The 22,814-nt window shown below is 35.6% G+C and overlaps 1 protein-coding gene and 1 long non-coding RNA gene across 2 annotated transcripts; both read right to left on the bottom strand.

The window, feature by feature from the left end:
- Positions 1 to 1,928: 1,928 nt before the first annotated feature.
- Positions 1,929 to 2,879, bottom strand: LOC147507744 (uncharacterized). Its single transcript, XM_086596436.1, has one exon. The coding sequence runs from the start codon at positions 2,877 to 2,879 to the stop codon at positions 1,929 to 1,931; it is 951 nt and encodes a 316-aa protein (XP_086452562.1).
- A 6,691-nt stretch (positions 2,880 to 9,570) lies between these two features.
- On the bottom strand, positions 9,571 to 11,668 carry LOC147507743 (uncharacterized). Its single transcript, XR_015216224.1, has 2 exons — positions 11,185 to 11,668; positions 9,571 to 9,795 (listed from the first exon to the last, which is right to left on the bottom strand). It is a non-coding gene; the product is annotated as an uncharacterized LOC147507743 (long non-coding RNA).
- Between the last annotated feature and the right edge of the window lie 11,146 nt (positions 11,669 to 22,814).

Below are 22,814 nucleotides of genomic sequence, written 5' to 3'. Positions count from 1 at the left end.
CATTTCTGCCGATACCAGGATTTTCATCACAATCTTGACCTGATATCGATATTTCTGCCAATACCAGGATTTTTTACTCGAACTCAACATCGCTGTCAATAATTGGATTTTTTTACCCGAACTCGACATTGTTGCCAAGAACTGGATTTTTTTACCCGAACTCTACATTGCTGCCCATAACTGGATTTTTTTTTTACCCGAACTCGATATTGCTGCCAAGAACTAGATTTTTTTACCCGAACTCGACATTGCTGCCAATAACTGGATTTCTTTACACGAACTCAACATTGCTGCCAAGAACTAGATTTTTTTACCCGAACTCAACATTGTTGCCAAGAACTGGATTTTTTTACCTGAACTCAACATTGCTGTCAAGAACTGGATTTTTTGACCTTGTATCGAGATGAGGATCTACAGATCACCAGGGTTTTTTTTACCTAGTATCGAGATGATGATCTACAAATCACCATGGTTTTTTCTTTCACCTAGTATCGAGAAGAGGATCTACAGATCACTAGGATTTTTTGTTTGACCTGTTATCAACATATAATTCTAGAAATACGAGGATTTGTGATATTTGTATACGTATTGTACTTGGAAATATCATTCTCTTTATTGAATGCATAGCTTCGAAATTACATTATATTATAATATTCTTTATTGATAAAATGCTTTCAAATTGCTTACATTTTAAGGCTTTAGTAATATTACACCTTCAGCCGTTTTTAAGTAATAAGCTCCATTGATTCCCATTTTGTGAATGATGTAAGGCTCATCCCAACTTGCTGCTAGTTTGCCAGCCCCTTTCTCTTTAGTTGCTTGAGTAACCATTTTCAAGACCAAATTACCTTCCTGAAAATGTTTTTCTCTTACTTTATTGTTGAAAGCGATTTTGAGTTGCCGATGGTATGTTTCAGGCCTTTATCTTGTTTGATCTCTTGTTTCCTCTAGATTGAGGACTTCTGTTGTCATTACTTCATTATTTTGGCCATTCACTAAGACTTTGATTCTGGATGTCGATACTACCATTTCTGATGGAGTTACCGCCTCCATGTCATAAGCTAATGTAAAAGGAGATTCCCCTATAGCAGTTCGAGGTGTTGTTCTATAAGCCCATAGAACGTTGTTTAATTCATCCACTCAAAGACATTTCTTGTCTTCCAGCTTTTTCTTGATATTATCCATAATGCATGGTTTTATTTGTTGCTTCTGCTTGCCCGTTACCTTGAGCATAATATGGCGCAGATGTGAAATGCTTTACCTTGTATGATTCCAAGAAGGCTTTTATTTTTTCTCCCTTGAACTGTGGCCCGTTATCTGATATAATGGCATACGCAAACCCGTATCGACATATTACTCTCTCGAAAAGAAAATTTATCACATCTTGCTCTTTTATGTGTTGTAACGCTATGGCTTCTACCCACTTTGTGAAATAGTCAGTGACTGCGAGCATGATAATCTTTTGACTCTTCCAGGTGCTAGAGGACCGACAATATCCATGCCCCATAGCACAAAAGGCTATGGATTCGATACACAGTGCAACTCCTCAGCTGGAACATGTATAGCCTTTCCATGTATTTGGCATTGCATACACTTTTTAGCATAACGAAGATAATCTTTTCGCATCGGAGACCAAAAATATCCTTGCCTCATTATTTTATTTGTCAATGATCTTCCAGCTGAATGGTTTAACATTCTCCTTCGTGGAACTCTGCAATGATTAGATGCGCATCCTCAGGTGATATACATTTCAAATGCGGACCTCTAGGATTCTTTCGATATAGCTCATTATCAATCAATATATATATTTGCGCTCCAAACTTAATCTTTCTGACATCATTTTTGTCCTCAGGTACTTTACCATCAGATAAGTATGATATATATGTTTCCATCTATGCCGCCCCCAATATGTCGATTTTCATAACCTCTTATTTGTCGACATTGATGTTTGGCCTCTGTTGGACGCCGATGTGCAAAGTGCGATCCTCTGTGTTTTCTAACATCACTACAACATACGCTAGCTCATCTGCATGGCTATTTTCATTTCTATTGAGGTGTTGAAGTCTTATGTTATTAAAGTCTCTCAACTTAGTTTTTATAAAACTCAAGTAATTCACCATGTTTTTACATTTTGCTGAATATCCTCCATTAATCTGACTGACTACCAACATTGAGTCACTAAAAATTGATAATTCTTTCACTTTGAGAGATTTGGCCATCTCGAGTCCAACGATTAAAGCTTCATACTCAGCCTCGTTGTTATATGCATGGAATACCAATGTCACTACTGTTCTGAGCCTTTGATTTTTGGGTGTAACCAATACAATCCCGATGCCACATCCCTTACTCCCAGATGATCCATTGACAAATAGTCTCCAACCATTTGTTCCAGCCCATGGATCGTCTGTATCAATAATATCTTCAGGCTCTTGCAGCGTTGAGAACTCCTCCTCTTCCATGCCCCAACTAGCATCCTTGCATGGGAAATCAGCCAGAAAATTGGCCAGTACCTGACTTTTTTTCGATACACAGTTTCGGTATTCAACTCTAAATCCATTTATTAGTACCAACCATTTCGACATCCTTCCTAACTTAGCAGGTTTTGCCAGAGTCTGCTTTAATAGAAGATTCGTCATAACGATCACAGAGTGTGATTGAAAATACGGCTTCAGTCTCTGGGATGAGAATAAGAGCGCCAAAGCGTATTTCTCCAATGTCGAATACCGTGTCTCTGTCTCGAGCATTGTTTTGCTTTGAAAATATACCGGTTTTTCGACACTATTTTCAACTTTTACTAACACCGAACTTATAGCAAATTCTGAAACGGCCAAATAGAGAAGCAAACTTTCTCCCTCATCTGGTTTTGTAAGTGTTGGCATTTCTTGCAGATATTTCTTTAACTCGGAAAATGCTTCTTCACATTTTTCATTCCAACAGAATTTGGTATTCTTTTTAAGCAACTTGAAAAGTGGCTTACATCGATCAGAAGTTCTAGAAATGAATCTGTTGAGAGCAGCTATTCTCAAGTCAACCTTTGTATTTGCTTTCTAGTTGTTGGTGATGGCATCTGCTGAAGCGCTCATATCTAATCTGGATTAGCGTCGATACCTCGCTTGGTAACAATGTACCCCAAGAACTTCCCAGAACTGACCCCAAAAGTACATTTCTCTGGGTTAAGTTTCATGTTAAATTCTCTCAGTATTCGAAATACGGTATCAAGATCCCTCATATGGTATTCAGCTCTCATGGATTTTATCACCATGTCATCGATATGCACCTCAACGATTCGCTTAATGAGCTTTTTAAACATTTTCTCCACTAACCTTTGATAAGTAGCTCCTGTGTTTTTCAATCCAAATGGCATTCTAATGAAGCAATATATGCCTCCATTTACAACGAACTCCGTTTTGAGTTGATCTATAATAGCCATTAGAATATGAAAATATCCTGAATATCCATCGCAGAAACTGATTAACTCAAAACCAGCTGTTCGATCAACCAACTCATCTATCCTTGGCATCGGATAATGATCTTTGGGACATTTCTTGTTTACATTGGTAAAGTCGACGCAGATTCGAACTCTACCATCCTTCTTGGGCACTACGACTATGTTCGCCACCCATTCAGAATGATCCACTTCTCTAATTATGCCATTATTTAACATCATTTGTATTTCTGCTTGCACCGCTTCTTCGTACATTGGTTTAACCTTTCGATACTTTTGATGGACAGGACTTGCATTTTCTTCCATATTCAGCTTGTGCAAACAAATAACTAGGTCGATACCGGTGAGGTTCAACATTGACCATGCAAAAACATCCTGATTCTCTTTCAAGAAGACCATCAACTCATTTCTTACATAATCAAACATTTTTGTACCAATGAACGTATGATGCTCACTTTCTCCTGCGCCAATATCAATTTTTTCCACCGCCTTGATTGTTTTTCTTTCCTAGGGTTCCTCATTTTGCTTTAGCTCTTGTGTGAACTTTACCTGCTCATGTATCTGCATATCGGTGTCGGCAGGTAAAGCTTGCTGTAACTGCTACCTAGATCTTTCCAAGACGCCCCCAGTGTCTTGCCTTTTTCCCTTCGTCATCCCCTTTACAGTGACGAAATTACACTTTTCTGACTCCGACTGATCCCCTCCTGATTTCGTGCAAGCCATACACTATGGGAAATCTGATTACCTGGTAGAATGTACTTGGGACAGCACGCATACCGTGTATCCACTTTCTACCGAGTATTGCATTGTGATCGGAGTGATGTTTTATGACCACAAACTTTGTCATCATTGTATAAGGTCCTTCTCTAACTGGCAATTTTATCTCTCCAACAGGCTTGGTAGAGCTTCCATTAAACCCAAACAGACTGAATTGTGGTGGCTTTAGATGACATCGAGACCGATGCCTGTGAACGTTTTCCAGAATAAAATGTTCACAGAACTACCACAATCCACCAGTATCTTTTGCACATCATACCCAGAGATACGCAAAGTGATTAATAATGTATTATCATACGGAAATATCACCTTAGACAAGTCATCTGGTACGAACATAATTGCTCCTGGAATGCTAGCCGATACCAAACTCTGATTTACTGGAATAGGCTCGACATTGACCTCGAGCACTTCTTTTACCATTGAAATCTTTCTTATTTTATCTCTAATTATTTTCTTCTGTAGTATCTCCCCTTTGTAGATCATATTTATTACGTATTCCAAGGGGTTTCTCGTGTATGGTTGCAGTTTCTGCATGTCTGACATCAGCCCTGAACTCTCGCAACTTTCCATCTTTCATCAGCCTATCAATTTTTTTTAATAACTACAAACATCTGCTTGTCTCATGGTTCTCAATATTGTGGAATTGACAATAAGGCATGCCCTTCATCTCCCTGAGAGTGTATTTTGGCCATATTACGAAATCTTCTTTCGCGATCCTCCTTAATATATCTTCCGGTGTGGTATTGATGGCAATAAAAAAAATTTAGATCCAGCTCTTCTTTCAGTGTCTTTTCATACCTCCTCCTTTGTTGCGGCTAATTATCTTGATTTGTATAATTTTCTTGAGGCTTTTTGTGATTTGATCTCGAGTAATTTTAACTCTCATGTCGATCTCCATTATCTTTCTCTTTCTTTTCCAATACTTGTAGCACATTTTGCGTCGTGGCTGCTTGTATACCTTCTTCTATTCGAATATCTCTGTCAGCTTTGTCATACAACTCTTGTAGACTTTTAACTTCCTTACGTAAAAGATATTTGTGCATATACACTACACCAAAACAGTATATTACTAACGCCCAGATATTTTATATCCTAACATTTTTCCAGCGTAACTAGGTTCCTAACGGTTTTTGGGCGTTTAAATGGTTCAGAAAGTGTTGCTTTAATTTTATCTTATTTGAGAATTAATTGGTAACGTATTTTGAAAGTTTTGCTTCGACTACAAACCGTAAAGGTTAAAATAATATTAGAAAATAAATAAATTAATTAAAAGTTTCAGTGAGGGGGAATTAAAAACAATTGAAACATCGCGCTCGTCTCTCTTCTCCCTCTTAAACTAATTCTCTTCTTTTATAGTTTTCATCGCCTCTATCTTTGTTCTTCTCCTCTCTCTCTCTCTAGCCACGACCGCCTTTTTACAACACTGCTACCGCCGCCACCCTTCATCAACACTGCTGACGCCACCCTTCATCAACACTACTGACGCCGCCCTTTGCCTTCTTTTTCTTGGGTTTGTGTTTAGTTCACAACTAAACTTTGGTGTTAGTTGCTTCAATTGTAACCAAAGGTGCAATTTTTATTTTGATATCTTGTGTTCCTTCAATGAAAAATTCAATTTGATTGCAGTATATGTATGCTTGTTTGCTTAGTAGGTTGAAGAAAGTACTAACCCATTTTTAACTCCGCCTGTGCAAATCAATATAATTGGTTTGCACTGCCGGTCCCGGAGGGTGGAGCCTTGAACTGTTTTTCCATCTTTAACTCGTTGTGGTGTTGCCAGACTGTCTTGCTGACCATATTTGTTCACTTGTTTCTGGTAGCCTTAAATGTAAGTATCACCTTTTGTTCTGTTTTTAAGTGATTGGCTCGTTTACTGAGTTTTTTTACTCATCCGTGCATTCACCTTTCTTTTCTAGGACAAATCTTCTACCTCAAATCTAAAGATTGAGGCTCTTATTTTTACGAGATTGGTTATGGCTTCATACTCACCTTCGGTTTTCCACCCTTACATAAAGGTACCAATAGAAATTATGTCATACTGCCATCAAACGTTTTTCATTAGTTTTGATTGTTTGGAAATGAGCAGCAGTTTCAAATCTTTTAGCTTCTAAGAGTTTCCTTTGAATAGTCTCATCCTAAACTCTAAGTGTTATTTGTTGCGGGTAGATCTCTCATTTGTAACATGTATGTAGTTATGTACGGCCTCAATTTAGTATTCCAATTCAAAGCGATGGAATGCTTCATAGGTGTATGATGATGTGATACATTATTTGAGTATTTTCACTGATGTTCTTTTCACTCAGGTCCTATCTAGTCCTATATTGTATGCTGTTAGTGAGCGGTATTACAAAGTTACTGCTGAGGCCTTAAGAGTATGTGGGGAGCTTGTCCGAGTTGTACGCCCAAATTTTCAATTGATTGTAGTTGCAGTTGATGGTGACAGAAATTTTCAAATGATATATTTCTTGCAATAATAATAATAATAATAATAATAACGATTGTTATTATAATATATATTTGACAAGTAAAGATATATATGTTTTGCAGGCTTGTGATTTTGACTCTAAACCTTATGTCCATCCAATTTATAATGTCATCTTGAAACGTCTAGCAAACTAAGATCAAGATTAGGTTTGATAAATATCAATAGATGTTCTTTTGTCTATTTTGTTTTTAGATTCTTTTAAGGGGAATGGAAGAAGCATGCATTATTTCTGAATTTTTGTGACATAACTTTTTGGGAGCTCTAATTTCGTGAAGTTAAATAGTGTGCTATTTCTTGCGTGGGCCTTGTCATCTCAACCTTTGGTGATAATCTTCAAACGAAATTGCCTACATGCCTCCCTCATACTTTCGTTGACCGGATGGGTAATGAGATAACTCGTCTTACTGCTATAAAGGTTAGTTTGAGCATATCTTACCTACCTAATGACGAAAGACATTCACATCTAATTTGTATGTTTAGTTCGAATTTTTTTATGGCAAAAACGCATTGGGCCGGGACATGGGACGTAACACTGGAACGTCAACTCCTATGTGGTACACCCTCGGGAGAGTCTATTCAGGTCTTTTATGGGTAGAAATTTATGACAAAGTGAAGTAGAAACTAATGATATCACTACTTTCTTATTTTTTTCCGTTATATTAAGTAAGTATCTTGTGCACTTAAAGATCTCCACATACTACACATTAGTTGCAGTGGGAAATGAATGAGATGAAGTCTTCCTTAGCTAATGTCATGGGTGTGTTAAAGGTGAGTTTGCACTTGTGTTTTCTTGCATATGATATCAATATAATATCATTTTGGTGTGAATGTATGATCTAGAACTTATATTCTCTTATCATTTTGGTCTTCCGTACTTGGGAGTTGATTCTTTATTGTTACCGTGGTTACTAGGTGTTACCGGCATTCTTTGCAGCAAATTCTGTCACGAGGTTTTATTAATTGGCCATAATGAAATACTGAAGGCAGGTCAATCAATAAATTTTTGGATAAGTCTATGGATAAGTTGTAAATTTCAAAATCCGCATACTCATTCATTATGTATGACTTTTTGGTAGTAATAAAAATTAGTATTTGATCAGATGTACTTGTCAGGTTTTATGTTTATTGATAGCTTTTGTGGAATTCATTAAAAATAAAAGGGAGACATGTTATGTAGGTAAATGTGGTAAATGGGTGGCAGGGCGAAAATAATTTTTTTTAAATACAAAATTGTTTAGTAACGGCAAGAAACCGTTACTAATCTCTTCATTGAGTAACACTTGCGTGGAAGTAAAAGCGTTAGCAATGGGTGAAAAAACCGTTAGTAAATGCTTCAATTAGTAACACATTCTAGGTTTAACAAACATTACCAACTTATACAAACCGTTACTAATAGCTAAAGGAACTTACATTTTATAACTGTTAGAATCTAAAGGAAACCGTTAGTATTGTTAGAAATAAGTAACACACGTGCCGGTGAAAAACCGTTAGTAATTAATTTCAGTTACGCTAAATAACCGTTACTATAAATAATTTGTAACGGTGAAAAACTGTAACTAAGTAAATTAATACATTAATAATGCCCAAACAGTTATGCATAAAAAGCGTTACAAAATTTTTTAGTAACAGCCAGAAACCGTTAAGGATATCTTGTTTTGGTATAATGATATGATCCAGGTGTCACACCTGTTTGTAAAGCCATGACGGCTGTCATTTCAGACTCATCCAGCCTCTCGATTGATTGAGTTTCGACCTTGAATCTGGCCAAGAAGTCCTTCAATGACTCCTTCTTTCCTTGTTTCAATTGGAATAGGACCGACACCTGTTTCGGCTTCACCCTTTGATAACCATAATTGGTGAGGAATCTCTCTTCAATCTCACGAAAACAAAAAATGGTCCCCTCAAGTATTGTACGTGACCACTTTAATGCTTTGCCTTTTAGACTTGTAGAAAATGACCGACATAGCACGGCATCCCAATACTCCGTTCCATGATATATCGAGAATTGGTGTCGATAGCTGAATAGATGGTCCATGGGGTCAGTGGTTCCATCATATTGGGCGAATTTTGGATTTTTGAATTTTGGAGGGAATGGCACCCTCTCTATTTCCTTTTTCAGCGGGGTTCGACCTACATCATCGGCCAACTTACGAATCGAAGCTGATACCTTTTCCAGTAGCTAGTCCCAAAATTGCCTCTGCATCATCTCCTGCACTATTTCTTTCATGATTGGTGATTTTACCTCTTCCTCTTGCACCACCTTTGGTGTCGATTTCACCACTGATTGCACCTCTTCGAGGTGGCTTTTTCTCACTTCCTCGTAATGGCTTTTCCTCACCACTGGAGTGCCTGAACTCAATTTATTGCCATCTTTCTCGTACATAGCTTCTACTGCAGGCTTCTCATTCTCTTCTCTCACAACTTTGTTTTCAGCCATTAAAACTTTGTTCTGCTTCTCCAATTCTTCAAACTTTCTCAACAAGACTTTTAAAGAAACCTCTTCTTCATGTATCTCTTCTACTTCTTCCACCAACCTACTTACCGATTGCCTTGTTCTGCTTTCCTCATTCTTGGGCGCTGTTTGAGAAGTGTTTCCTTCATTAATCATCATTGTTTTATATGATGTAGCACGCTTTGGAGGCATCTTGACAAGAAAATGAACACTTCACTAATCTCACAAAATTTCCTTGAACACAACCAATTATTCTTTATCTCAAATGTCTACCAATGGATTCAATCTTCAAAGAAAAAGAAAATAAACAACTTTTCTTGTCTTTGAATCAGGGACGGCGCCAATGTAGTGATCAGGTTCTTCTTCTAAGACCAGTTATGAATTGAATAGGTTTGGATTGGATTGAGAATAAAAAAGAAGTAAAGTTTAAGCTTTTAGATTAATTAGTAATGGTGGTTACAAAGTCGCTCAAACTCTCTCTCTATTGCTCTGGTTTATAATTTTTTTTGGAATGAATCCTATGAATCTTCTTCCTCCGGATCATCGCTTTATATAGTCCTTCAACTATAATGGCGTCCAATCCTATCCTAACGCATGTCCATTCCCATTTTTCTCCTTCTTTCTTCCCGCTTGTTCCTGTGACACATAAAATTATATGCAAAATATCGATAATTATGTCGATATCTCGAATTATTTACGATATTCATGTTGGAATATCGATATCGAGTTGAAGATATTTGCCCACGACAATAGCGACGAGAAAGTATAACCGTTAGATAGTAAAGAATCTCAACAGATCCAGCATACAAATAAAAAGGACTTGCAAAAAAGTAAAAAAAAACAATGGGAAAAAGGGAGAAAATAAAGGAAATAAAAAGTGACAAAGGGAATATATTGATCGTCTTCTTCATACCTCATTTGAATAGTACCCCATACCTGTAGTTAATTTGGGTTCTTTTTCTTTTTCCTACTTTTTGTTCTTGTTAAAAAGACCTTATGATTCTCATGGCCATGCTACTAGAGTTCTTACATTCATTTTATTAAAAAAAAACCTGGTTTCAAACCAATTAATGCCATCCAAAATAAAATTTTCAAATGAGTTCATGAAAAACTGAAATTATTCCTTTAAACCTATATTGAGAAAAAAGATTGCTCTCTCATAGTGATTCAAACAGAGAAGGAAAAATGATGATGAAGAAAGTGATTGAATATCTCTTGTATCAAATTTGGCAAATAATGAAAAATAGGGAAAGAAGTATTTGTATTTAGTGAAGGCTCGAGTTCATTAGTTCGTAGAATCATATCGTAGATGTGAAGAAGACGATAGTGTTCTTTTCCTTCGTTACTTTTTATTTTTCCTTTATGTTTTTCCTTTTTCCTTGGTTTTTTACTTTATGCATGAGTCCTTTTTATTAGTATGCTGGATCTGTCGAGATTCTTCACAATCTAACGGTTATACTTGCTTGTCCCTAAGAGGATGGAATAGCCGGGCTAAAAAAAACTAAAAAACAGACATTATGTGACTTTAATCTCCATTCATCAGCCAACTTATTAACTTTCCCTGACCTCTCTAAAGCAGTCATAAACTTTTTGACTACTATTCAAAAAACAGTATATATAAAGAAGATATAAAAGTATATTTAAGATAATGCTGGTATTAAGCATTAACTAAGTACTTTATTCCGGCTTTCACAACAACTTTTCGCATTCATCAAAAATAATAATAATAACTTTTCGCATTCGTAAAGTTTTTCTGAAATTCAGTGTCGTTTCATTGTCAAGATTTAGGGGGTTACCAACTTACCATACCTTACCATATTCTTGTCTTCACCTAACCCAGTATTCTTGTCAAAACCCAAAAGTCATAAATTCAAAAAAAAAAAAAAAAAATATAGAAGCCTCCCTAAATGTGAAAAATAGAAGCTAATTGAAAAACTAAAAAACTAACTCGAGCTAAAACAATAAAGGCTATAACCAATAACCAAGAACACTTGAATTGAGAAGTTGAAAGTACGAGAGCTTTACCCCAAGTCCCAACACACGGTTGAGGTACGTATTATTGAAATGAGCACTCTATTGATGCAAATGATCGTGTTAGAATGAGAAGCTGTCATTTCATCGGTGGAGAAAAAAAAAAGACGCACTCCTAATTTTTATTGTTTTTTTGTGTGGAGACCTAAACTATATGAGCATATACGTTATATCTAGTAATCTTTTATTAGTTGGATGAAGCATGTTAGCACTTCATGGTCAGATGATGCTAACGGCTAACTTCATAGTGTAGAAATGCCAATTCATTTTATGCTGGCACATTGTACTCCACTACTCCACATGCTCCGATAACATCGTTTTTATATTCCCAAATAGGATAATGATCCCAAATACGTTGTGAACTTTTTTTTTTTTTGTTTTTTCGATAATCAATACGTTGTGAACTCGGGAATTGGGATGTCCTAACTCTGCATTTTCTTTGGCATAGGACTTAAAAGTCTTAAATATCTTCTATCCTCTATTTCCTATGTAACCTATGTAACAAAACAAAATGGTGTGGGGCAAAAAGCCCCATCCAACGGCTACAAATCTTCCTCACAAAATATGACACGGCGAATCCAAATGATTTAGGGGTTTGTGCAATTTTGTTAAACCAAATCAGTATTTATGTGATCTATCTAAAAATCACTCAAAAGTTAACAATTGTGGCTGGACTTTTAAATACTGGGCAAGCCTATAAACTGTTGGGCCTCCAAATTTAAAATGGTACTGCATATAGGGCTGGCCCAATTGATGCTATTGGGCTTATGGATAATGATCAATTGGGCCAGTAGAGGAGATAGCGCCGAAGGCGCGTCGAGTTCATACTAGATAGTGCCGAAGGCGCGTCGAGTTCATCAGTGTTGTACGGCACGGACATACCCTAGGGTGGAGTGGGTTGACAAATTCCTCCTCACAAGGTGATACGTGATCGTGCCCCCTAACCATAGTTACTCAGATGTTTTTCTGGGTGAGTTAACAAGTTTTTTTGGGGTGGGTTTAAAAAGTTTTCTCACCTCACCCACTCCACACGAAAAAAACCTGGACTGTTTTTGGGTTGAACTTTTATAGGCTGTTGGGCTCTGAAAACATTAGTAGAGGTGGGAGGAGATGCACCGTAGGTGCGCGTATTTGTGACGTACTCTGGAAACATGAGTAGAGGGGGATGATGTCGTCGGGCCGAAGAAGCCGGGCGGTGTCTATGCCTATGCCTATCGATGATAAGATCGGGCCAAAGGCGCCAAAGATATATATCAGATTATGCGGGGGGATGCACGTCGAGGGTGCCAAAGGCGCACGTACAGTGGCGGAACCAGAAATTTATTCCAAAGTGAGCTGATTAGCACTATAAATTTACTCAATTAGACACCACACACATTTTTCTTGTTTTTCTCTTAGTTTAATATTTTTAGTCCATTGTTTTTTATTTATTTATTTGCTTTTTATTACTATTGTTATACAAACAAACAATTTTTAGTTTATAATTTCAAATTTTTTAAATCAAAATCTATTATAGTTTAGGAAATGGAATTTTCAAATTTGAATTATAAAACTTAGTTCATTATATTGTTTGTTTTGTTAATTGATTTAATTTTCAATGATAAGGTGCATCTAATTGTCTAATCTCTCATTTCTTTGCCAATATTTTTTTTTCTCCCTATATAAAAGGTAAATAAAATGCCATGTGGCTTCTGATGGTTGGAAGAGCATGCTTACATGTAATATGAGAAATTTACAATAGCAATACCAAAGGACTATCTTTCTCTTTAGTTGAAGTAAGTGTACAACCCATTACCCATGTGGGCTGGTTGAGAGAAGCTAACTAATATGAAGTGGGAAACTACTCTTAAACCCTTAGCAGCAAAATAGCATATATAACATATGCATTTACTCTATTTTATTCTAAATAGGGCAATATTGACAATTTAGGAAATAAAGATAGCTCAAGCCTTAAAGAAAGGGAGAATTTCTGAAAAGTAGTAATTACTTTTTCTTCCAAAATTCAGGGTGAGCCAATGCGTATCTTGGACCCCCTGGCTCCGCCACTGCGCATGTATTTGTATCGTACCGAAGGGGCGGATGCTCGTCAGGGCGCCGAAGGCGTGCGTATCTATGACGTAAGGCACGGGCAAATACTAGTCCACATATAAGATTTGGTTTTTAATTTTTGACTTAAGTGAGATCCGAGAGAACATGAATATCTTAAGCGGAAAAAATAAAGAGGAACATGAATATCTTAAGCTGAAAAAATAAAGAGGACATGAATATCAATGCATAGTTAATTGATATCAATTACTGTAACACGTTTCTAAGGAACTTTGTCTAAGTTTCCATGCTTCTAGACTCTAGAGTAGTGACTAAAAAATAAAAATTGTCTTGGGTTAAGCATAAATCCTCTTGTTTTGCTGTTATTAAGGATTGTTAGACTCAGAATACCAAACAAGTGGTATGATTGTACGGAAAAATATAGTAACTGAGTAAACTGACGCAAAAAAAAATGGCGCTCAAGACAATTGTACACTCATATATATATATATATTGGGTGATCTTGGATACACCCATAAAAACACTCTCATGCCCCAATTTTAAAATAAATAAATAAAATTATTTAAGACATATTTAGGTTCCTAAATTACCTTTATTTTTATTAGGCGTACCCAAGATAAAACAAGTCATTTACCTATTCTTCTTTCTTTAAAAAAAAATAAAAAATGTTCTTGAATTCTTTTCAAATAATTTACCTCGCTCTCTAACAACATTTTTCTCACCAATAAACATGATTACAAATCAATAAGTAATTATTTTGAATTCTGAAATGCAAGATTACAAGACCGTGTGTTGTTGCTGCTATTTTTTTTTTTTTTTTTTTTTTTTTCCCCTATTGGAAATACTCCAAATGAATTTGGGAGATATTATTGGATTGAAGCGGTTATTAAGATATGGCAAAAACTTTAGTTAGTTATGGAGTATGGGAGTGGTTTTATAGATGTGTCCAAGATCACTCTATTTTTTTAGCTACTTACTCTCTGGAACAATTAAATAAATCTTGTTAAATAGATCTCAGCAAAAATTAAGGCACACTTACGTTATGGACAAAACTTCATATATATATATATATGTACACACACGCGGATGTAAGGGTCAGGCAGTTTCTATTGTATTAGAATATTACATAATAGTGAAACAGGGTTCATCAAAACAAAAACATTTATCCCAAGCCGAGGCATAGTGGCACCATAGTTCGGGATTTCGGAATTCTTAGAATTCCGACAAATCTAAAAACCGAAATTCATCAAATTTCGATCCCTATCATATTCAGAATTTCGATTGATTTCGGAATAATCAATATTTCGACTCTATATTCGGAATTTTGGTTTTTTGAAAAACTTAAATATTGGACGGAATTCTGAGGTTTTGTTCAGAATCATGAACACTGAGTGGCACACACGCGCTAATGGCATTTGAGTGTGTTTCCCTTCCAAGCACAAAAACATTTGTACCTTAAAGCTAGGCACACCATTAACACTAGAAATATTGTCTAGATACACCCTATGAGTTGGTACTTGTTTACTATTTGTGTGGGACTAAAGGACTATCCAGATAACACAAAGAATGAAGTGAAGTTGTTAGTCTTGCTTGTACGCCCATGGAGGTGTTATGTTTATGAATCATGAGTGTAGTGGGCAAATATCGTACTTTTAGATATTTTATCTGACATTTCAAAATTTGAGATATTGACATAAGGATCAATATCTCGGTATATTTGGTGGTTATTTCAAACATTTGCAGGTATTGAGTGGGAAAGAAAGGAGAAAGACAATGGACATGTGTCATAAGTTGATTAGGTTAAAGCTAATTGAAGGGACTATATAAAGACTGAAGGAGTAAAAAAAAGATTCATTCAATCATTTCCACAAAAATTATTAGAAAACATGAGAGAGAAACAGAGAAACAGAGCAATTGTAAACTTCCATTAGCGATCAATAAAAAGCTTCGTTTCACTTCAGTTCATTTCATTCATTCATTCAAACCATTACTAAATCTTAGTGATCTTAGAACAATCAAGTAAAGTTGTTCTTAGACATCACATTGGCGCCGTCTATGCATTGAGAACAAGAAAATTTGAAGTTTTCTTCTTCTTCGATTTTGAATCCGTAGTTTTTTTGAGTTTGAGTGAAAGAAGAGTGAGTAGTGAATTGAGAATTGAATCATAATGGCTCCAAAGAAAAGAGCAAATAGCAAGCTAGTAGATAATGATAATCAATCACAAACAAGGAATACAAGAGCTTCAGTAAGCAAGTGATATCAGAAGGAAAACATTGAAGTAGAAGTTTCACTTCAAGAAGTCTTGAAGCATTTGCATGAAGGAAGTGGAAAAACAAAATGCTATATTACTTAAAGAGAATCAAGAGATGAAGAATGCAAGTTCAAGTCAAGTTTTAAAAGATCTCCATGTGGAAGAGGGGGATGCTTGTAGTTCAAAGTCAGTTAGTCACTATACAGAAAAGGCATCGGCAAGAAACGAAAGAATTGGAGAAGTATCACCGATACCTATAATTCTGATACCACAACCAATCACCAAAGAGATGATACAAGAGATGATGTAGAAGCAGTTGGGTAACCAGCTTCTCGAGAAAACTTCAGCATCGATAAGAAGATTAACAGATGATGTCAGCAGGAACCCGATACATCAAAGTGTCGATGCCCATTCCACCCAAGTTCAAGATTCCTAAATATACTCAATATGATGGGACACCGGATCTGATGGATCATCTATTTGGATATCGACACCAATTTTCTATCTACCAAGGAACAACTTATCTAGATTCATTTTTATGCAAATTCTTCTCTTCAAGTTTGAAAGGGAAGGCTTTGAAGTGGTTCTGCTCTCTACAATAAGGATCGATATCATGCTTCAAGGAGATCGAGGAAAAGTTTTTGACCAATTATGGTCATCAGCGAGTAAAACCAAAGCAAGTGTCGGTTTTGTTCCAACTCAAGCAAGGAAAGAAGGAATCTCTTAAAACCTTCTTGTTGCGTTTCAAGGCAGAGGCGCAGCTCGTAGAGCATTTAGATGAATCAGAAATGACAACGGTGATGGCATTTCAAATAGGGCTTATTCCAGATTCCGATATGCACAAGTATATGTTTCATAAGGATATTAAAACTCTGAGAGAGTTGTATGATAAAACTGAGAAAGATGTGCAAGTTGAAGAAGGTATTCTAGCAGCATCAGTTCAACTAGTGTTGCAGGTGTCGGAATCAAGTAAGTCTACCAAGGAGGAGAACTATAGTAAATCCGATAAGAGGAAATCGATGAAATTTTATCCGGAATCAGATAATCAACCTTCAAAGAAAAAGAGGTTTGAAAAGTCACTGAAAAAGGAATTAGATTCTAGTAATTACATCACTATTTAGGGCTGGAAATGGTACGAGATGCGACCCGAATCCGACCATATCCGAATCCATTTTAACGGATATGGTTTCTATGTTTGTGGTTATAATCTGACTGAATATCCTAAAACCCGAATCATTTTAACAAGATTTATATTTTGATGCCTAAAAATTAACTTATATCTTACATTTATATATGAAGCTCTTCATCAAACTCTTCAGCAACCTGCTTCCTAGTATAGTGGAAATGGAAATGGAGCAGATTCGAGCATGTCTTCCAATTCTTATATCTGCTAATCCATAGTAGATTCGAGCTCTTCGGCAAATGCCTTCTCTGAGTACTAGGAAACAGATACAAAAATTAACAGGAAGAATTGCAGCTTTGAATAGATTTATAACAAAAACTTCTGACCGATGCAAACCTTTATTCAAGTTACTAAAAAGAATACAAAATTCATATGGGAGGAAGAATGTGAATTGGCATTCTCAGAATTAAAAAAGTATCTTCAAGAAGTGTCAACTTTGATGAAGCCAGAGGAAGGTGTTACTTTATTTTTATATCTAGCAGTATCTTACTTTGCTATTAGTTCGGTACTAGTAAAAGTAGAAGATGGAGTTGAGAGACCTGTTTATTTTCAATCCAAGACCATGCTCGAGGCTGAAACTCGATATTCGATGTTAGAAAAATATGTATTAGCTCTCCTCTATTCTACTCAAAGGTTGAAACCTTATTTCCAATCCTACTCGGTCATTGCCATGATGAATCTTCCTCTAAAGCAAACTTTAGCCAAGACAACTAAGTAAGGAAGAATGGCGAAGTGGTCAGTGCTTAATGATGAGTTTGGGATTGAATATAGGAATAGGGTTTCAGAAAAAAGCCAAGTCTTGGCAGATTTCTTAGCTGATTTTCCTGTTGAAGATAAAAATTGGAAGATTGAAGAAGATAGTTGCTTAAATTTACAAAAACTTGATGAGATTATGGATGAAGATGATCCATAGGCTGGCACAAATAGGTAGAGACTTTTTGTCGATGGATCATTAAGACAAAAGGGGTATGGTATCGGAGCTGTTATGATAACCCTTGAAAATCAGAGACTGGAGCCAGTAGTTACTCTAGGCTTTCACGCATCTAATAACAAAGTAGCATATGAGACATTGATAACAGGATTGGAAATGGCTAAATCGCTAAATGTCAAAGAATTATCTATATTCATTGATTCTTAATTAGTGGTAAGCCAAATCAATGGAGGATATTCAGAAAAATACGATAACATGATCGATTATTTAAACTTTGTTAGATTGAAGCTCAAAAACTTTAGCAAGATCAAATTTCATCAAATTTCATATGCTTTGGCATATGTCAACTATGCTTGAAAATACGGAAGGACGCCTATTGCACATTAGTGTTCAAAGAAACCCAAGCATCGATACGGAATATTCGAGAGGTTATAAAAGTAGAGATACGGTTAGAAATGTTTTATTTTTGTCAAAGGTGAATTACCATATAAAAACGCTTTGGCATAAAAGATATCCGTCATAATGAGTTGTATCGAAAAAATCATGGTGGACCACATTTAAAAATATCGGAAGGAGCCAAATTATTGCAAGAGATGCACGATGTTTGGAGATTTATAACAAGGGATGGATATTGTTGGCCTTCAATATGCAAAGAAGTATCCTATGGAGACACATTATTTATGTTCCAAGAAAAGATTCATGCTTGCTATATATTGACTACTTCCTACTAAAAAAGATGGGCTATAATTGACTACTTCACTAAATGGGTAGAGGCTATAGCTTTGCAGCATATCAAAGAGTAAGATATTATCAGTTTTTTGTTTGAAAGAGTGGTTTGTCAATACGGTCTACCGTATGCCATCATATCGGATAATGGTCCCCAATTCATTGGAGGCAAGATAAAAGATTTTCTAGAATCATATAAGATTAAGCACTTCACATCGGCACCTTATTATGCTCAGGGTAATGGGTAAGCTGAGGCAACAAATAAGACTATTATAGATAATATCAAAAAAAAGTTAGAGGACAAGAAAGGCTTATGGGTCGATGAATTAAAAAGTGTGCTATGGGCATATAGAACAACTCCAAGGGTAGCTACAGGGGAGTCACCATTCACTCTGGCCTATGGTATGGAAGCAGTCACTCCAGCCAAGATGGTGGTATAGACATACAAAAGAATGCTTGTGGAAAAAGGGCTTAATGACCAAGGGATGCATGCAGAGGTCCTGAACTTGGAAGAAAGAAGAGAACAAACAAGAATAAAGCTTGATTCTTATCACAGACAGCTCCAAATGGCATTTCAATAAAAAGTTCAGAGGAAGAAGTTTCCAAGAAGGCGACCTAGTGCTGAAAGAGGTAACTCAAGCAGCAAAAGAAAAAGGAGCCGGAAAGCTATCAGCAAATTGGGAATTCCCTTACATTATCTATAAGGTTGGAATAAATGGGGCATATTATTTGAAGAGTGCTGATGGAGAGTTACTACCAAAACCTCAGAATGTCAATAATCTGAAGGTATTCTATCAATCATGTATTTTTCAATTTTATTACGTAATGAGCTATGCAGCAAGAATATTCAATTTAATAAAAAGTTTCAAATTCATAAAGTAATGATGTTATAATATGCGCATAAAAGCCATGATATCGACATAAATGTTGGTATCAAGCATATCATCAAAAGTCCTAGTATCAGAAACAGTGGCAGATACCAGACACATAAAGCCTTGATATTGACAGAAATGTTGGTATCAAGCATATCGTCAAAAGTCTTGGTATCAAAAATAGTGGCAGATACCATGTACATAAAGCCCTAATATCAACAGAAATGTTGGTATCAAGCATATCGTCAAAAGTCCTAGTATCAGAAATAGTGGCAGATACCATGCACATAAAACCCTAATATCGACAGAAATGTTGGTATCAGGCATATCCTCAAAAGTCATGGTATCAAAAACAGTGGTAGATACTAGGCACATAAAGTCATGTTACCGACAGACGTGTTGATATCAGACACATAAAGTCCTGATATCGACAGAAATGTTGGTATCAAGCATATCGTCAAAAATCCTAGTATCAGAAATAGTGGCAGATACCAGGCGCATAAATCCCTGATATCAATAGAAATGTTGGTATTAGGCATATCATCAAAAGTCCTAGTATCATAAACAGTTACAGATACCAGGCACATAAAGCCCTAATATCGACAGAAATGTTGTTATCAGACATATCGTCGAAAGTCCTAGTATCAGAAACAGTGGCAGATATCAGGCATATAAATCCCTGATATCAACAGAGATGTTGGTATTAGGCATATCATCAAAATCCCTTGTATCAAAATTTGATATAGAGCCTGGGCACAAAATGTTCTGATATCAGATATATCATTAAAAGCTTTGGTATCAGAAATTGTCAAATGATTAAGGTATGTGTTTCAGATTTTTTTTAAGTATCAGTGATTATCTTTTTGTTTATGGGTATCAGAAATTTTTCATTGTCAAAGTTATATATTCTAAGTATCACTGATATTAGGTTTTTGTTTTATGTTGGAGGGTATCAAAAATTTTACTTATTGCACTGGGAAAATTTTGAAATTTTAAGCACAGATAGTAAAGTAATAAATGGTTTATTCTTCATCTTCATATTCAAAAAGCTAAACAGAACATTGGAAAATGAATAACAAAAAGAAGACGTCAGTCGTCATCTTCATCTTCATCTTCATCTTCATCTTCATCTTCATCTTTCATCTTCATCTTCATCTTCATCTTTCATCTTCATCTTCATCTTCATCGTCATCTTCATCTTAATCTTCATCTTCATCTTCATGCTCATCATCACCATCATTGCCTTCATATTCTTCTTCTTCTTCATCTTCTTCTTTTTCCCCTTCATCATCGGAATACTCAGTTGTTAGGCAATCTGACCAATGAAGCCATTCCGGAAGGACCATGAAAACAGTAAGAGCAGTAAGAAAATAGGAAAGGGGAGACATTTTTCTATTAGTTTTGTCGTTTTTAGTAAAAAGTTTGTAAAACGCAAATTAGATTCATGTTTTTGAGGATCTTTTTATACAAGTAAGAAGTTGTAAAAACGAGCAAAATTAATGGTGTTTAACAAGAAAACGAGAAAATTTAATGGTATTTAGTAAGAAAACGAGAAAATTTAAGGGTGATTAGCAAGAAAACAAGGAGATTTAATGGGATCAGTTGAAAAAGTAATTTTTTGGTTATCTGTGCGTGGAACAGTTTAAAAGTGTTAATTCATTCAATGGTAAGTCAGTAAAATTTAATGGGCTATTATTTCAATGCATGTTGGATTTTGAGTTCATTTGCTATTTTCATTTATTAAGGATAATATGAGCCTTTAAGTTTCAAAACAGTGGGTAAGTATTACAAAATTCATTATCAAATGTCTAAGTATCAATTATTCTCTTTATTTGAGGGTATCAAAATTTCATTTTTCAAAATTATATATTATAAGTATCATTGATACTCTCTATTTGAGAGTATCAAAAATTTCATTTCTGATGATACATGTCTAAATATCAATGATACTCTCTCAATTTGAAGGTATCGAAAATTTCATTTTTCAAAGTTATATATTATAAGTATCATTGATACTCTCTCTATTTGACGGTATCAAAATTTTCATTTTCTGATGATAAAAGTCTAAGTATCATTGATACTCTCTCTATTTGAGGGTGTCGAAAATTTCATTTTTTGATGATACAAGTCTAAATATCATTGATACTCTCTCTATTTGAGGGTATCGAAAATTTCATTTTTCTATTGATACAAGTCTAAGTATCAATGATATTCTCTCTATTTGAGGGTATCAAAAATTTCATTTTTTTCAAAAGATATATATTATAAGTGTCATTGATACGCTCTTTTTGTTTGAAGGATATCGAAAATTTCAATTTCTGAGGATGCGGGTTTAAGTATCAATGATACTCTCTCTATTTAAGGGTATCGAAAATTTTAGTTTTCAAAAAAAAATTATATAAATATATGATTCTATGGAAAGATATTGGTGGTATAGAGTTTCAAGGGGTTATATGCTCAAATCCCAATGATATTCAGACATATAACAAACAGCAAGTAATAAAGATTGAGGAAGAATCCAATTGTATTAGTATTACAAAACCATGAACAAAAGTTTAATTGTTAAAGGGAGGAATATTAAGGAGATTATCCACATTAGCTAAATCAGTAGTAATGGTCTAGGCAGCATCAACAGAAATGCAAAAATCTGATATAGCTGTTGGGTCAGGATTAGAAAGAGTCACAGTTGGAACTTCTTCTTCATCAGCATCATCAGAAATAAGACCGTGTTCTACAAGGACAACATGAGGAGCATATTGCTTGAAAGCTTCCAACCGATCACCTAGGAGGTTTAAAGCTGAAGCAACCTTGTTATATTCATTATCAGAGGCTTCCTTATACTTAGCTTTTTCTTTAGCAAAGTCATCAGTAGTTTGCTTCAGAATTTCAGCATGCTCAGTGATTTTCTGGTGTAAAGTCCTTTCAGCATTTTCATCTCTAATTTTCAGCCGATCTACTTTGTTATTCAGCTTACCAACTTCTTTGTTCAACCGATTCAATTCTCGGTTCAATCTATCAACTTCATGATGCTGAGAATCAACTGTTTTTTGAAGACGACCAAGATCACAGTTTTGTTTGTAATGAATCAAGCTGGGCCAAGGTGGCCACTTTAGCCTATAGAAACAAGGAGAATAGACAAACAAATAGAAAGAGATGAAACCATTATGAAATGATAGAAGAGAAAGTACTAATACCTTTTCCATATGATCACAAATTAATGTCAGGTGTTCGGCGGCGGTTATATTGCACATGACAATTTTATCATTGGGAAGAACACAATTGGTAAACAAAAAAACACCCAAATCCTCACTGGGGTTATCAGCAAAAAGTGAGGCGGTCAAGGGGATATCACTTCCATCATATCAATCAAACGAAAGACAAGTTTGAAGAGGTGACTAGTATCGGCAAAGGGAATAGAGGCAAGAGTTTGACCAGCATCAAGACCACTTTCACCGTAGGTAGTTTTTCTTTTATTATAACCAGAATGAGTATGGGTATCTTGCGAAGGAGCAGGAGGATTCTCTTTGGAAAGAGCAGTATGCTTATCCTTGGAAGAAGCAGTATGAGTATCTGGGGGAGGGGTAGTGGATTTATCCTGTGGAGCATTAGCCGACA

The sequence above is a fragment of the Coptis chinensis genome, chromosome 3 (genome assembly GCF_015680905.1).
Source record: "Coptis chinensis isolate HL-2020 chromosome 3, ASM1568090v1, whole genome shotgun sequence".
Lineage (NCBI taxonomy): Eukaryota > Viridiplantae > Streptophyta > Magnoliopsida > Ranunculales > Ranunculaceae > Coptis > Coptis chinensis.
Note: the sequence above shows the minus strand (reverse complement) of the source record. Positions and strands in the feature narration are given on the sequence as shown.